The sequence below is a fragment of the Gossypium hirsutum genome, chromosome A12, assembly GCF_007990345.1.
Source record: "Gossypium hirsutum isolate 1008001.06 chromosome A12, Gossypium_hirsutum_v2.1, whole genome shotgun sequence".
NCBI lineage: Eukaryota > Viridiplantae > Streptophyta > Magnoliopsida > Malvales > Malvaceae > Gossypium > Gossypium hirsutum.
Window position 1 is genome coordinate 80,850,831 of NC_053435.1, and position 15,757 is coordinate 80,866,587.

Genomic DNA, 15,757 nt, shown 5'->3' on the forward strand with positions numbered 1-15,757 from the left:
CAATAAGTATAAAACATGGATTTGTCAAATCCAAAAACATTTTAAGAATTTGGGATTCATTATTAAATAGGCATCTAACAGACCCATAAATTTGAGAAATTGTCATAAATATTATAATTCTAAATAATTTATTACTCAATTTACATTATCTTTTAAATCCAAATCTAAATTTAAGAATCTTTATTCTCAAATGCTACCTAAATATAAATATCAAATATAAGTATGTATCCAATGATTTGATTAAATAATATTTTTTTCCTTTTTACAGAAGAGATAAGTGGATCATGATATTGTATAATTTAAATTTTAGTTTTCAATTCTTTCCCAAAAGAATCATCATTCTTTTTTCAGCGTATTAGCTATGAATTTTGGAGAATGCTATTGTAATCTTGACTGTTTTTCTCGGAACATTGGAGTTGAAAACAATGCACCAGTGTGCAGTGTTTTTGGTGGCTGGAATCCATTGAAGGTTTGTTCTTGGGTTGTTTGCAATTTACTAGTGGATCTTGTCGTTGTGCTAGTTTTAAAATTTACTCTGGATTTTTTTTTTTTTGGTAGAGGGAGGCGAATTGACTCCTAGTACAAGAGCTTCCATAGTACTTTTACCACTTAAAGCCCCATGTTAGAGTAAAAATATGTTTTGTGCTCTATTAATGCAACTCGAAGATGCTTTGTGATAATAGTATTTTAGCCTCATTGCTGGCAATCTGGCAATATTGATTACCTTGGTTAGAAAGCTTACCTTCTAGAGTTGCTTTTTCTTGCACGACCGAGGTGCGTACGAACAAAGAGTGAAAGGTATCAACATTTTTCCCCAAGGTTTTTAATGTGGGAGGCAGTGTTGTATTGCTTATTTAGCTAATTCAGATACCCTATTTCTTAGCATATATGCTTTATATTATATTATATTATAGTTGTCTTCGCATACCAAATAAGTGAACATTACTGGCATCCACGATATATCGAGTCATGCTTCAATGCCGACATAATGACTCTTTGATCCTTTATTTCGATCCTATATAGAAATTATGACAGGTTTCTGAACCAGTAGCTGCAAAGGGGAAAATACAGTAATTAGGTACTCGGTGAAGACGACTAGAAGAGTGATTCTACTGTAAAATCTGTAAATGATGATGCATCTTATTGAGCCAAATCCGAACTCGAAATAAACTTGAATTTGTTTACGAGGAAAGAACTTTCTCAATTCTCAATAGTTCCTGCTGTCACTAAATAAATATACAATTAATCCTGTCTTCTGTCAATGGCAAATTCATGCAGTAAATACGATATTCGAATCTTAATATTCGCAACCTCTTTTCTCGTATTAAAACTGCAATCTATTTGTTCTAAAAGGAAAATACGGGTATAAATAGTGATACCTGCAAGCTGCAGATATGAAAACTATTGCATTGAAACTACTACGGAAAGACGTATACAACGAGGGGGATCAATGAGCCTACACTACATTAATGGTATGATCTAATTGCAGTTGTACAGGCCATGAAGAGCCACAAAATACACTAGGCACTTACACTCAATGGCAGCAATTTCTCTTTTTCTTTTTTAAGGTGATGATCTAGAAACTAGAAAGTCATAAATGGCTTGGCCTCCTTTTACCTGTGTCTGTTCTCAACTTCTTCACAGGATTGGCCCAACCAACACTCCCACTACTACCATTTGACAGATGAGCAGGTTGGTTGGGCCAAGGCTGATGGGTGGTCTGTTGGGTCGGTCTCACATCCTTAGAGACTGACCCTGCTGTTGGACTCCTGATGTTGCGAACTATACTCGGGGATGAAATGGGGCCAACAGATCCAGTCCTAGGCTTTACCATAGACTTTTCCCTGTCTTTCCTCTTCTTCTTGCAAGTAACCAGCTCACCCGGATGAGTTGGAAGAGAATCACCTTGTTGATATGGTTCCCTGGTACTTCCACTCCCAAGCCTCGATTCCTTTTGGGGCAACTGCACTCTAATCCTTGTTTCCTCACCAGTATGGGTGGGTCCACGTTGTTGTAATGACTTTTGAGTCAAGCCTGAATCAGATTCTACGTCCGTCATCTGCTTCTGTCTCTTGCCAACAGCTACCTGTCTAGAGGAGGGACCCGAGGTGGAGGTAGATGCTGGACTAAAGAAAGATAATGAATTTCTAGCTTCCTGGAAATCTGTATCTGTAAATACCATCTTCAACAAGTCGAAAAACAGATCGTGTACTTTCTTTGCTTCAGATCTGACCTGTGAATCCCAAGTACATTTACAGAAGAAGAAAAAAGATCAGGAAGTTGACCAAATTAAACCCTAAACACAGTATAAGTAGGTTAAATTCGATGAAAAGCTCTCAAACTATTTGATTCCAGAATGACTATCCACGGCAAAAGTCAAAAGAGTGATGCAAAGGTGAGTTAGTGTGAACACGTAAAGACACCAAAAAATGCCAAGATATGATAAGAGATTATACCTCATGTGAAAACCCGTAAAAATGCATGGCACTCTTTAAAACTAGCTGCACGTCTGAAATAAGCTCCATAACTCCACCGTACTCTAATCTGTCAACACGCTGATCAATCTTCCGGAAATCCAACTGATTGCTTCCACTTCCACCTGCATAACCAGAGTTTTCAATTCTCTTCCACAAGTCCGTCAAAAGTGGTACTATATGTTGACCCTCCTTATCTATTCTCCTCTGAAGCTTGCTAATCACATTTTTGCACTGGAAAGACGAGAATTTTCTAGTCAATAAAGGCCAAAGGTGAAAACTGCTCACTTCTCAAAAGGGAAGATATTTTAATATGCAATCCTTCATATTCATTACATGCAAACCATGAAAAATATAATGACTTCAAGATTAAACACACAAAGACCAATTCCAAAAAAGAAAACAAAAAGCAGATGGACATGGACAAACAAACAAACAACCAGGTAGAGCAAATGATTAAACATATTATATAACAAATAGAACTTCCAAAACCCGAAAAGAAGATTCCCAACCTCATAAAATACACTCCAGTTATCCAAATGCCTAACATGGCAAAACCTAAACCAATTTGTGGATGAGAGAACAGGCCAAGATGAAATCTGTTTATACTGCAGAGCATTTGAAGCAATTACAAAAGATCCAATCCGAACGAAGAAAGCTAAGTAATTCAGGAGGACCAGAGATATGGAGACTGATGAGAGCATGCTACAAGAAACACCATCAGGCAATTCATAAAACTAAAGCAAGGTTTCCAAAGTATCACCTATGACCAGGAAAAAAACCCATGATGGCTACATATTTAAGGTAAGAAACAGATATACAAACCAGACACAAAATTACAGTCACTTCAAGTATACCTTTCTTTGGATGACATCAGACATCATAGCACCAAAATTTGAAGACCCACATGTATTAACCAGTTTACTGTCCCAGCTCTCTCTGGAGGGTTTGCCAGCATCTTCTGAAGGAGCAGACATAGAATTCATTCGACCAGGCTTCACTGATGCATGCAACTTTGATGTATTAGCTATTTTTCTTGGCGGTAAGTTCCTCCTACTTTTTGAAGACGAATCATTTGGATCATGCCTGAACGCATTGCGCTCACATGTTGGTTTTCTTTCAGTATCAGTCCTCAGTTGTGATTGGTATTTTTGGTCCAGCTGGAAAGGCAACAGAGATGAGCCTCCACGCTGGAGAAGAGGCACTCCAGTGGCCGATTTCTCCTCTACTCTTTCCACAGTTTGACGAGGTCGAACCCGAATACTGCGCTTTCGTTTTATCTTGGGTTGGACAACTTGTTCGTCTTCGCCTTCATCGCGATCATGATTCCAACTTTCAGATTGCTGGTGGTCCATGTGAGAATCTCCCGATCCTGCAATTTCACCTTCCTCCAAATCATCGGACTGCCAAAATAAACAAAACATGAGAAAACAGCAGAATTCAACAAATGCCACAATAACAAATCATTATAGGAAAAGAGACATGCCAGTCTTCTTGCAGCAGAACCAGGCCTAGCATCTAATGCAGAGAGAGATCCAAATTTCTGAGGAGATATTGGAGAGACCATCTGTGTTGGTCTACGACTATCCAATGATGATCCTGAAGAACCACCTTCTTCAAGTAAGTGGTTGTTTCTAATGTGTTCTGAAGCCTGGGCATCCTCATACCCATCATCACCAAGTGCACCATCTTCTTCTGACTGGTCATTATTTACAGGTGGAGCCCCAACAGCACCACTAAATTCATCATCTTCAAATTCACCAATTTCTCCCTCTTCTTCATTCACAGAATAGCCATTTCTCTCATCAGAACTTGCCTCAGAAAATTCCCCAGTTTCATCTATTTCCTTATAGCTGGGAATTTTTTTCTTAGGTCGTCCCATTTTTCTCTCAGTATCTGTTTCTTTGGATTCAGTACCGCCACCAGCAGTAAATAAAATGTTCTTTGATGGCTTTTTTGATAAAGTAGCTACAGCAGCATTTACTTCTCTTACACTGGCTCGAAGCCACTTAGGTACCTGTTCATGACAAGTCATCTCCTCAGTCCAATCCAGTTCTTCATCCATTTGATCAAACAGCTCAACTTCTTCCTCACTTCTTGCTATCATGCGATTTACCTGATGCAATGAGGGAACATCATGGACAGTTTCTTGATACCTCTCCTCATCATGCAACAATGTTTCCAAAGTCATGCGTCTCTCTTCATGTGTTGTTCTCTGGTCAAAACGTCCAGCATTGATTACTTCATCGGCCATGTCAATTTTATACTGTTGAATGTTATTCCTTATGAGGCTCTCAATGGATCCCATATATCTATCCTTACCAGCAAAATCATCCTCAAAATCAACTGTACCTCCACTCCTTAATTCATCCTCCTTCTGCTGACTAGAGATTTTGTCAACAACTGCTTCCATGTAAATTACTTTGACTTCCCTTGTTTGTCCAATTCGGTGAGCTCTAGCAACTGCCTGTTCCTCATTTTTAGGATTTGGATCAGGATCATAGATCACTACAGTGTCAGCAGATTGAAGATTTAGACCACGTCCAGCAGCACGAATACTTAGTAAGAATATGAAGCACTCAGAGTGCGGGCTATTGAAGTCAACAATAGCTGATTCTCGATCTTCCAAACTAGTTGTTCCATCAATACGTCTGTAGATAAGCCTCCTCCACTGCAAGTATTCCTCCAAGATATCCAGAAGCTTCGTCATGGTACTAAATAGTAATACCCGATGCCCGGTTCTCTGCAGTTTTATTAGGATTCTGTCTAGGATCCACAATTTCCCACAAGATCTTACAAGGAAATCTTTGGAGAAGTCATTGAAATATGGGTAATTAAGCAAAGGATGATTACAAGTCTTCCGAAGCTCCATACACCGGTTATTTAAAGTTTTATACACCTTAGCCTGGTATATTGGATTTTTTTGAACCTTGCGCTTCTCATCTTCTGGATCAACTCGAAGAGTCCCAGTTGATTTTATCCAATCATAAATGGCACTCTGAATAGCTGACATTCTGCATTTTAAAACTATTGAGACCTGTAGTTGGTCAAGGAAAAAACATCATTAGAACCAGCAAACAATAAGTGATTTCTAAAGTAGGACACAAGAACAGCATACCTTTGGAGGAAGTGAACCTTCCACATCTTCAACACGACGTCTAAGCATAAAGGGCTCTAGAATTTGATGAAGCCGATGGATGATGATAACCTTCTTCTCTGTCTCAAGCCAATCATCTTCTGCATTATGTGTAGGTTCCCTTTGAAATGGTTGTGAAAACCAATCATGAAACGCCTTGCGATTATCAAACACTTCAGGAAGGAGAAGATTTAACAATGACCAGAGTTCTTTCAAGTCATTCTGTGGCATAAAAGAAACTCTTATTCAACACATCAAATAAGATAGAAACACAAACACATAAGAAAGTGAGCCTGGAGGGAAGAAAAAGGTAAGAATAGGTTTATCACTTCAACGCATCTAATAAGCCACAATGAAGGGTATAAAGTAAACTGTGAAAAACAGGTTATCTAAACAAGCACACATTTTTTGGCCAAGAAAATTCATGTTGTGAATAATTAGAGCATGGCAGGGAGCCCCGTTAAGTTTTGCCAGCTAAAAGATGTTAAGGAAAGACCGTTAAAATTTCAACCATTACTCAAACAGCATTGTATGACATAGTGAAGTAGCCCCTTTTCATGCTGCACATGGATGTTTAGTGAGGAACCAATTAGAAGAGACATGATTAAAATTCAAATTTTGAAATTTAAGATTTCTAAACTTAGGAGAAACTTGTTATAGAGTTAAGCCTACCCTAAGTGCATAGGTGTCAAGGTGTGCATCTGAGTATGCAATAAAAGTGCTGCCAATAAATAATGGTGGTCATACCATTTCATGTAGATGGCAGCCATAATAGTAATGCGACAAAGTTGTTCAAAGTTTTCAAATCTGTATGCATGTACATACACGTAATTTTTCAATTTCAGAACATGCTAGAGCTGCCTTAACAGACCTGTAATGGTGTCCCAGTAAGCAGTAAACGCCTTTGGCAGCGGTACCTATCAAGATCACGAGCTAAAACAGATTCCCGGTCTTTCATTCGCTGTGCTTCATCAATTATGATGTACTTCCAATCAATTTTAGAAAGTTTTGACCGGTCATACATGATGAATTCATAAGTTGTCACAAGGACATTAAATTTCATTGCCAGAACCTCCTATAAAACAAGAAAACCAGAAGAAAGTTCAGCAAATTTTGACACTTAAAAGAACAACTAAATACAGAAACCTGTAGTTCTTACTTGAGAAAATAATTTTGAACGTTGTTCTTTTCCTCCGACATAATAGATACATGACACAGATGGCAGCCAATTGTGGAGCTCACTCTGCAAGAAAGAACTCAGTCAGTTCTTTCCAAGCATATCAGGAAAATATCATAACAGTCAATAAAAAGCAAAAATAAAACTAACCTTCCAATTTACTAGAACAGCATTTGGGACAATTATAAGATGCGGGCCATAGTTTCCTTTAAATTCCATCAAATAAGCAATCAATGCCATAACCTGTACAATAAGGTAAAACCTAGGAATTAACAACCCTATTTTATCATATGATTATCTGCCAAAACAATAAATGCTCTGACTAATTCCAAAACCCTGCCTAACTCCAAAATAATATAAACTGCAATGTTACTCGAAACTAATATCTTTTAAAGTAACAATACCTGAACAGTTTTCCCAAGACCCATCTCATCAGCCAAGATACCATTTAGTTTATTATTATACAAAGAAAGCATCCACTGCAAACCAACCTACCAAAAAATACACAGATGCCATAAAAATCTTAACTTGCTATAACAAAGTAGTAAACTGACAGATACAAAAATCAAGGAAAGGGTAGGAAGGAAACATAATATTTTAGACATAGCAACCTACAAGCTGATAGTCTCGTAATGTTCCAGCTCGTAGAATTGATGGCTGCCTTATGATCTTTTCATTGACAGCATGAGCAAGATTATAATACCTGTTGATGACCAGGACAGCTGAAGAATGACTAAAAATGACCAAAATTTGGTGGCATATGAGAAAATGTCTTTAGAATAAACAAAAACATAAATGGTAAATTTATATAAACCACATGTGATATAGTTACCGAACTAAAGAGCATGAGAAAAGCTACTGCATAAGGCCCATCTTACTGTCACAAGATTTACACCCATCCCGCTCAATCTTTGCAACTGAAGCCTCTTAATAAGTCCTAAGAAATGAACTATTATATGCTTGAAAACATTAACTTACTTGCTAACAGATGAACCTTCCCTGGGTGCATTCATTTCCATAAACCGATTTCTTATCATTACTTCCTCCCCAGCACAAGCTGCAGCAACCCTAACTTCTTCTTCTGATAGGCCCTTTAGTCAAGAAGTACAAAAAAAAAAAAAAGAAAGTAAATAACAGGGAATCCACCTAGTTTCATGGTGATTAAGAAAGGAAATTATATTTTTAGGCTCAGAATTCAGTCCAAAAAAATTAAAGGAACTGAGAAAGGGGGAACACCCTAAAAGACAACTAGGAGTGAGTACAAGGGAGAGAGAGTTCAAGAAACCCTGCCTGCAACCGTGCAGCAACAGCAGCAGCATTTGCTGCATCAGCTACTTCCTGCTGATTCTTGGCAGCTGTAATCTTACTTCCCAGTTTTTGAAGATATTCTTCAGTCTGAGTCAAGAATGATGAAAGAACTTCATATCTCTCTGCAGCATCTCCAGGGATATTTGTCTGCTGCTCAATCAACATCTCCCGGTACCTTTCAACATCATTATTTTTCAAGGCTTCCATCCTTTTATTTCTATCATCATCTTTCCTCTTTGAAAACTCTCGTAACATTCTTTCATGGTACTTGGCAACTCCCCTATTACGAGCAGTTCGTGCATCACGGATAGCCCAATGAGCTTCCAGGAGCTTCTTACGCCACTGAAAGATGGATTTCAACTGCTTCTCTCTTAAGGCCTTCTGAGTGGATTGTACATGTCTCGCCAGCTCAATACGCTGACGCTCACATAGGCGGACAAATTTTCTGTACGGTCTGTCAGGCATCGCCATTATCTCTTGTTGCTGCTGGTCAACTTCATCCCTTAAACGAGCCTGCAGATCTTTAAGTCGCAGCTTTTTTTCTTCAATTTGCAGTCGCAGAACAAGATCCGGCCTAATCCTTTTTGTCTCCATATTTACTGCTAGTAAGTTACCAATCTTCCTCAAATTCTCTGATCGTTTCTTGCTGAGGACTTCCATGCCTTCCTCAAAGAGGAGATCTTTGACATCATACGCCAAAGTTAAATTATTATTGCTGTTAGGCATTGCAGAGCCATATGATTCATGTTTCCTAGTGAAGAAGGGGAAATCAAAGAGTGGACCATGATACTTTCTGGCAGAGGCAGGATCCTTTAGCTGGGGGGCAGAGTTTGCCTGCACGGGTTTCTTAACTTGCCCTCCATCAGATGCCGCAACTTGTGGTGAAACAGCCTTTCCCCTGTCTGCACTAAAATCACTTCTAACTGGAGCTTTCGGAAGACCACGTTCTACTTCTTGGTCTGACTTGACAGAAAAGACAGAACTTTGCTGCTCTTCTTTTCCAGCAGGTAATATAGATGGATCCTTGGCCATAGCCGACGCACCTTGCATATGAGCTGTTGATTCAGTTGCTCTATCATCTCCCACATAAGCTTCATCTTTAGTAATATTCTGTCCTTTGGTAGATTGCTCAGCCTGTGCAACCTTCTCCTTTGACTCCACCTGCTTCGCTTGATCTTCTATATTCTTTCCACCATCTCTGTCCTGGTTATTTCCACCTAAAGGAGGTAACTGCATCTGCTGCACCTCAAGTGGTGGGGGAACAATGGCTCGAAGAAGCTCTTGTGGAAGTGTACGTTCTCCTTTCTGTTAATGACCACAAAACCAGCATGATCCAGCATCACGCAATCAGCAGAAAGGCAAAATACATAAATGGTCTGAGAAAGAAGGATAGGATATGGAGAGAGAGATTAGTATACCTTCAGGCGCCTAAATGCTAGTATTTGTGCTTTGAGAACATGAAGTTGTTGTTTAGTGAAACCAAAACGCTGCTGTGGCATCTGGGTAGCAGCTCCCCCTTGTGATGGTACATTGTTAACAGATCCCCCATCATTACCAGGTGCAGCAGGCTGAAGAGAAGATCGATTGAAGTGTTTCATATGCTGCATTTGCACTGTTTCTATGCCACCTGATGAATTTTTTGCTGGCAAGGATGGATCAATACTCTGGCTAACATTTGCAGATACTTGTGGAGGATGCATAGGAGGCATCCCATTTCCATGCCCAACTGACTGTCTGGGAAGCACTTGATTATCTAGGCCATGAATTGCTAACTGCTGCATTGAAACATTGTTAGCACTGTTAATCACCCCAACACTGGAAGTTGACCCAATAGTGTTTGGTGGAGCCATCGGCCTAGTTTTGGCAAAGCCAGACATGCCAGATATATCGTTTGATGAGTTACCACGGGGAGAACTCTCACTTGGAACTGATGGAGAAGTGATTTGCTGCTTGGCCACAGGTATTGGTGATGACTGAGTACCCATATTCCTTTCATTTATTTTTTGCTGGGCAGCCATCCTACTCTGCATTAGTGGAATGAGCTGTGCCATCAAGTTGGCGTTTGCAGGTTGCAACAGATCAATATTACGCTCAAGTGCCCACGCCTGCAACTGTGCAGCCATAGCAACTTGATTGTTTCCCATGTTTTGAACAGTCTGCGGAGATTGTTGTGTCTGCATGGCCCTTAAAACATTCCCAGGCATTAATTGTCCAATAACTGTTGCCTGGGCAGGTGGCTTGTGCTCAGAAGCAGACCTTGATCCTTGCTCCATCTGCTTTTCAGCACAACCAAGCTGCTCAGATGCGTTCTTAGAGGATGATGCCTGAGCCTGATTAGCAGCCTGCATGGAGATAAGTTCCTGCATTTTTAAGTTTCCAGTTCGCATGTCCTGATCCTTAACAGATGCAGAGCCCAACATCGCCATCTTAGCTTGCTGCTGTGCCAAAAGTGCCTTCTGTTGCTGAGAAGCCTGGTAAGCAAACTGATAATAAGCTTGCTGAGCAGAACTCGTCATTTGTTGCTCAACACCTTGACTCCTATTCTGGCTGTCCTGCACAGAAGCATGCTGTTGAGGCAGATCAAAGAACCTCCTGGACATTTGCGGCGGTTGCATGGAGCCTGGAGATGAAGGAAAATTGCTACCTCCCATCAGACCTTGCAGGCCACTGGCTTGATATGCTAGGTTAGCTTCATTTCCTTCGGGTTTTCTAAGTAATTGTTGTTGTAATGACTGCAAGAACAAATACAAACACAAAAATATAACGCTTGAACTTCTCAAACTGACACATAGTGCTAACTGGTACCAGTCGTATTAATGACTCAAAGATACGAGGGTTGACTAAACTAGATACTTCAAACAAGTAATTCAAAAAAAAAAAAAAGGAAACTTATGGATCTTTCAAAAGGAGTAGAATAAAACTTAACAAGATTTTCACTTGCATCTCCACAAAGGATTTTGAAGACCTAAGAGCTGATTACAGTCGTTCCCCGGACTCCTAAGGAGCTCAGATAACCCCCCCCGGGGGACACAATTGAATTACCAAATAACTAATCAACCTTATGTAAGACATCAGAGATTGTATTTATTGCACCAAATTAAAGCCCCCAAAACCCGCCAAATTCAACAATTCACCGCTGCCCATTTACCAAAAACAGACTTGAGTTCACAAAATCAAGTTCAATTCAATCATTTTCCATTAGCTATATCTAAAATTCAATAAACCCTTTACCTGCCTAGACGCAATTTGCTGCTGTTGTTTCTGACTTTGTTGTTGTTGCTGCTGCTGCTGCTGCTGTACCGAATCAAAACCCAAGTGTGGGGTCGAAACGGCCGACGACGAAGAAGATGGCGAAGCTGCGGACGATGTAGATGCCGCCCGACCCACCGGGCCCACACCTGGGTTCCGGCTGAGCCCACCTCCACCACCACTACCAGAATGCATAAAAAACTAACCCCCAATTTTCTTTTCACAAAAAATTCCCCCGCGAATCCAAATTATTACAACAAAAAATTAAAAAAGAAAAAACCCCACCACTTCCACAAACCCGAATCCCTCCAAAAACCCTTTTTTTATTTAATAAAACCCCTTTTTTACCCTCCGATCTCAACGTTCAAAATTAGAAATTAAAGAAAATTAACTAAAAACAAATCAAATATTCAGGTTTATTTTTTGTTCTCTCTCTCTCTCTCTCTCTCTCTCTCTCTAAGAATCCGAAAATTACGGTATAGAGAGAGATAGATCTTGATGATTTAATCGAGAGCGAACTTGACGGAAACTGTGGAATAAAAATTAAAACTCGGTGATTCGACTCACTGCCCCCACTCACCACGAATCTCTCTCTCTATCTCAGGGTTTTCACGCAATTTTGCAAAAAAATTCCCCTTTCGGGTCAAACCCTAGTGAGGTTATTTTTCTTCAAAATATTTTGTTTCTATTTTTTTTCTCTTCTTTGCCTTTTGGTGCTTAGTGCTTTACCTTTAAGGTGGGCTCCACTGTGGCTGGCTATGGTTAGAAATTTACGGGAAGGGTATGACATGTAAATTTCTACCCTTGGTTTTTATTGATATTTACAGGAACACCCTCAATATGCCCAGAAAATATCTGACGCAACAGATTTGGAAAAAAAGAAAAGGACTTTTTTATCCCTTTAACTTTATAAAAAAAATTATTTTAACTCTCTATTTAATTTTTTTTATCTTTTTAACCCTTAAACTTACATTTTTTTCTCAAATCACCTCAAAATAAGTGAAAAAGTTAATATATTTTCACTTTGTTGACGTACTATACACATTAATAACGTCAGCATTTAATCATTTTTTTTAAATTAAACTCATTGAAATTATTTAAAAAGTATAAAAAATTTTAAAAATTTAATTAAATTTTGGCATGTCATCCACGTGTATACTATATCAGTAAAATTAACAAACATTAATTTGACAAAAATGCAATTTTAAGGACTAAAAAAGGTAAAAAAAATTAAATAGATGCCTAAAATGACCTTTTTTTTTGTGTGTGTAAAGTATGAGGGTCAAAAAAGTTATCATGCCAAAAAAATAATGCATTATGTCAAAATTAACCCTTAACGTTTACATTTTTTATCAATTTGGCTCTTATTCTTTTTTTGGTATAATGTCAAATTTTACCCTTAATGTTTACATCTTTTATCAATTTAGCCCTTATTATTTTTTAAAATTACTTATGCTAAATTACACTCGAGATCCCTAAATTATTAGTAAGTTTACAATTTAGTCACTCAACTCCAAAAAGTTACGAAACAGTTATTGAATTATTCAAAAGAAGTCACTAAATTATTTGAAATTTTTTATTTAAATTATTGGGTTGTTAAATTTTTTTTTTAAGTCTTACTAGTGAGCTCCAAGGTAAGGGGGAGCATTCTTTCAAGTCGAGTAAAAAATTATCGAGTTGAGGAGTCATATTTTATCATCCTAACTCGATTTGAAATTTTTTTGAATAGAGTCGAGTGAAATGAAAGTCAAGTCGAGTTGAATCAAATGAAATTATTCAAGTTAAATTAAAATCTTATTATAATATAGCTAATTCCATGTTAGAGCACATAAATTTGAAAACATATATGTTTGGAAACTTTTAAAAAACAAAATAAGAAAAAAAAATATTTTAATATGATAAACTTGAATAGCTAATTTACTAATTTAAGTCCCAAAATTATTATTTTAGAAAATTTTTAACTTTTTATATATTTTTTAGAATTTTTATAATATTTAAAAATATATAAATTTGGATTTTTTATAAGTATTTTGAACTTTAAATTTTATTTAAAATTTTTTGAAAATTATTTTGAGTTTTTAAATTTTTTGTTGAAAGAGACCAATTTGCTCATTTTCAAGATTGATAGGAACCAAATGGGTATTTATACCAATTTGTTATTTGTGTTATTCAAATCGTCCGCGTTATTTGAATTATAAAATTCAACTCGACTCAAACTTAAAACTCAATTTACTTATTGGAGTTTACTCGAAAAAACTAAATAACTCGAATAACTCAATTTGATTAACTCGAAATTAAAAAAAAACAATTTTTTAAAGTCAATTCGAGTTTTACTCACCTCTACTCCAATGGATGATTCGATGATCAGTACGGTGGATTAGAGAATAAAGTTGTTTGGATTTTGGTTCATAGATTTGTGATGTTCAAAGTTATTTCATGGAAGAAGAAAAAAACATAACTATGAAAGAGAAGGGAAAGAAGAGCTTTCAATTAATATAGAGGGTGCAAATGAAGAATGTCATACAACAATAATTTTAACAACCTAGTGACTTAAATGAAAATTTTTTGATAATTTAGTAACCATTTTGTAATTTTTTGAAATTAAGAGACCACAACTAGAGGTGTTCATGGGCCGGGCAAGGTTCAACTAAAAAATCATGCCCATTTATTGGGCCCGGGCCGGGATTAAAAAATGAGCCTAAAATTTTATCGAAGCCCGACCCAAATAAAAAATACTAAAACCTGAGCCCAACCCGGCCCGCCTGTATTAATTTTTTATATTATTTTTATATATATATAAGACATCAAAAATACTAAAAACATCAAAATAAATATTTCCCAACAAATTGAAAATAAATTTTAAAAAATATGTAGACTTAAATAACACTAAGAAAGATGCAACATAGCAAGCAAATACCTCTAAAATAATAATAAAAATTAACAAATGCCTTTAAAATAATAACAAAATTAACAATATACAATATCCAAACAATAATAACAAAATGGTAGCAAAATAGGGAGGAAACAACAAGAAAATAACATTCAAAAATAAAAAAATACAGATTTGATTGTCCTTTAGTGAATTCGGACCGGGCCCGAGCTAAAAATACCTTACCCAAGGCCCAGCCCACTTTTTAAACGGGCCTTATTTTTTTGTTCAATCCCATTTTTCAGGCCTATATTTTTGCCCAAACCCTCCCACATTTTGAGCGGGCCTTCGGGCATGAACACCTTTAACCACAACGTAAACTTACAAATAATTTAGTGACATTGAGTGAAATTTACCCAATAATTATATTAGTGAAAGTTTCCACCAATAACAGCTTCACACGTATGACATATTTATTTCATTAATCATATCCATTTCGTAGTTTCTGAGCATGAAAAATGTTTGCAAATAATTAGGAGGAATTATCACAATCGAATTCATAATTAAATTATATTTGAAAATACAAAATTAAAATTAAAATAAATTTTGAAGAAAAATCACAATTTATTTACACACAATAAAACTCAAATATAAAATCTCAATATTCCTTACTTCAGCCTTGCTATTATGAATTTCATAAGATAATATAATAAAAATATATAATTTAAGTAATTTTTTTAAAATTTAATAAAGTGATATATTTTTAAAATAATTACATAATATGTAAGCCCCTTTGGATGACAGTGCTGTGTTGCGGTAAAAATTTTTACCTCACGACTACAGTAATTAATTTTACTGTCATTGCTATTTTTAATTTTACCGAAAATAAACACACCACTCATCTAAATGGGGCTTAATTTTGTTCATAAACTTTCATTAATCTATCCTAAAAGTTTTAGAAAAAAAATTATCCTAAAATTGATATCAGATATTCAAAATCGATAATCTATGATTAAGATAATATAATTTTATTGTTAAAAAAAGATAATGTAAATTTATTTTGTTTTAAATATAAAAATATATATTAAATATATAATGCTAATTTTTATTTATCAAGTCAAATAAAAAAGATTTTAAAATTCGTTTATTAAATCAACTAATCAATAAAAAATATATTGAATTCATTTAAATTTGTGAGGGAGCTGGTAAGCTTTTTTAATAAATCATTATTATTATTATTATTATTATTATTATTATATAATTAACAATATTATTGTTTATATGTTTACTTTATTTATAATCTAATTAATCCTATTTATGTTTAATTATTTTATATCTCAAAAAAATATGTTATGTATAAATTATATAAGCATACTTCAAAAATAAAATATATTTTTTTATGATGTCTAGTTGCAATTGAGTTCAGAGGTATTTCGTTGCTCAACTAGGTTTAGAATTTGAGTGCCATTGTGAATTCATAAGTATCGAGACGAATCTAGAAACCTTTTTAGAGGGGTCGAAATTTAATTATAATTTTTTAATAA

At 36.2% G+C, this 15,757-nt stretch overlaps 1 protein-coding gene across 6 annotated transcripts; it reads right to left on the reverse strand.

The window, feature by feature from the left end:
* Positions 1-696: 696 nt before the first annotated feature.
* LOC107944568 (ATP-dependent helicase BRM) lies at positions 697-12,041 on the reverse strand. 6 transcript variants are annotated; one of them, XR_005906173.1, is made up of 16 exons: positions 11,327-12,039; positions 9,514-10,827; positions 8,078-9,400; positions 7,766-7,878; positions 7,403-7,520; positions 7,192-7,278; positions 6,938-7,030; positions 6,770-6,853; positions 6,482-6,685; positions 5,593-5,832; positions 3,961-5,511; positions 3,332-3,877; positions 2,457-2,708; positions 1,766-2,233; positions 1,618-1,727; positions 697-1,051 (listed from the first exon to the last, which is right to left on the reverse strand). XR_005906173.1 is itself a non-coding variant. In XM_041082797.1 (15 exons), exons 1-15 carry the CDS (start codon positions 11,537-11,539, stop codon positions 1,005-1,007), a joined length of 6,771 nt encoding a protein of 2,256 aa, XP_040938731.1. In that variant the 5' UTR covers positions 11,540-12,041; the 3' UTR covers positions 697-1,004. The 6 variants fall into 6 exon arrangements, 5 of the variants coding, with proteins under 5 accessions (XP_040938731.1, XP_040938729.1, XP_040938733.1 ...); XM_041082797.1 differs by having other exon boundaries at positions 1,618-2,233; positions 7,403-7,490; positions 11,327-12,041; XM_041082795.1 differs by having other exon boundaries at positions 1,618-2,233.
* Positions 12,042-15,757: the final 3,716 nt, after the last annotated feature.

What these genes read in the sequence shown, in the direction of transcription:
- LOC107944568 (XM_041082795.1), bottom strand. Translation starts at nt 11,539, where the DNA reads ATGCATTCTGGTAGTGGTGGTGGAGGTGGGCTCAGCCGGAACCCAGGT. An exon ending in TAGCATTTAGGCGCCTGAAG is followed by an intron (nt 9,401 to 9,513) that starts GTATACTAATCT and finishes GGTCATTAACAG; the next exon opens with AAAGGAGAACGTACACTTCC. An exon ending in CATTACGAGACTATCAGCTT is followed by an intron (nt 7,279 to 7,402) that starts GTAGGTTGCTAT and finishes ATTTTTTGGTAG; the next exon opens with GTTGGTTTGCAGTGGATGCT.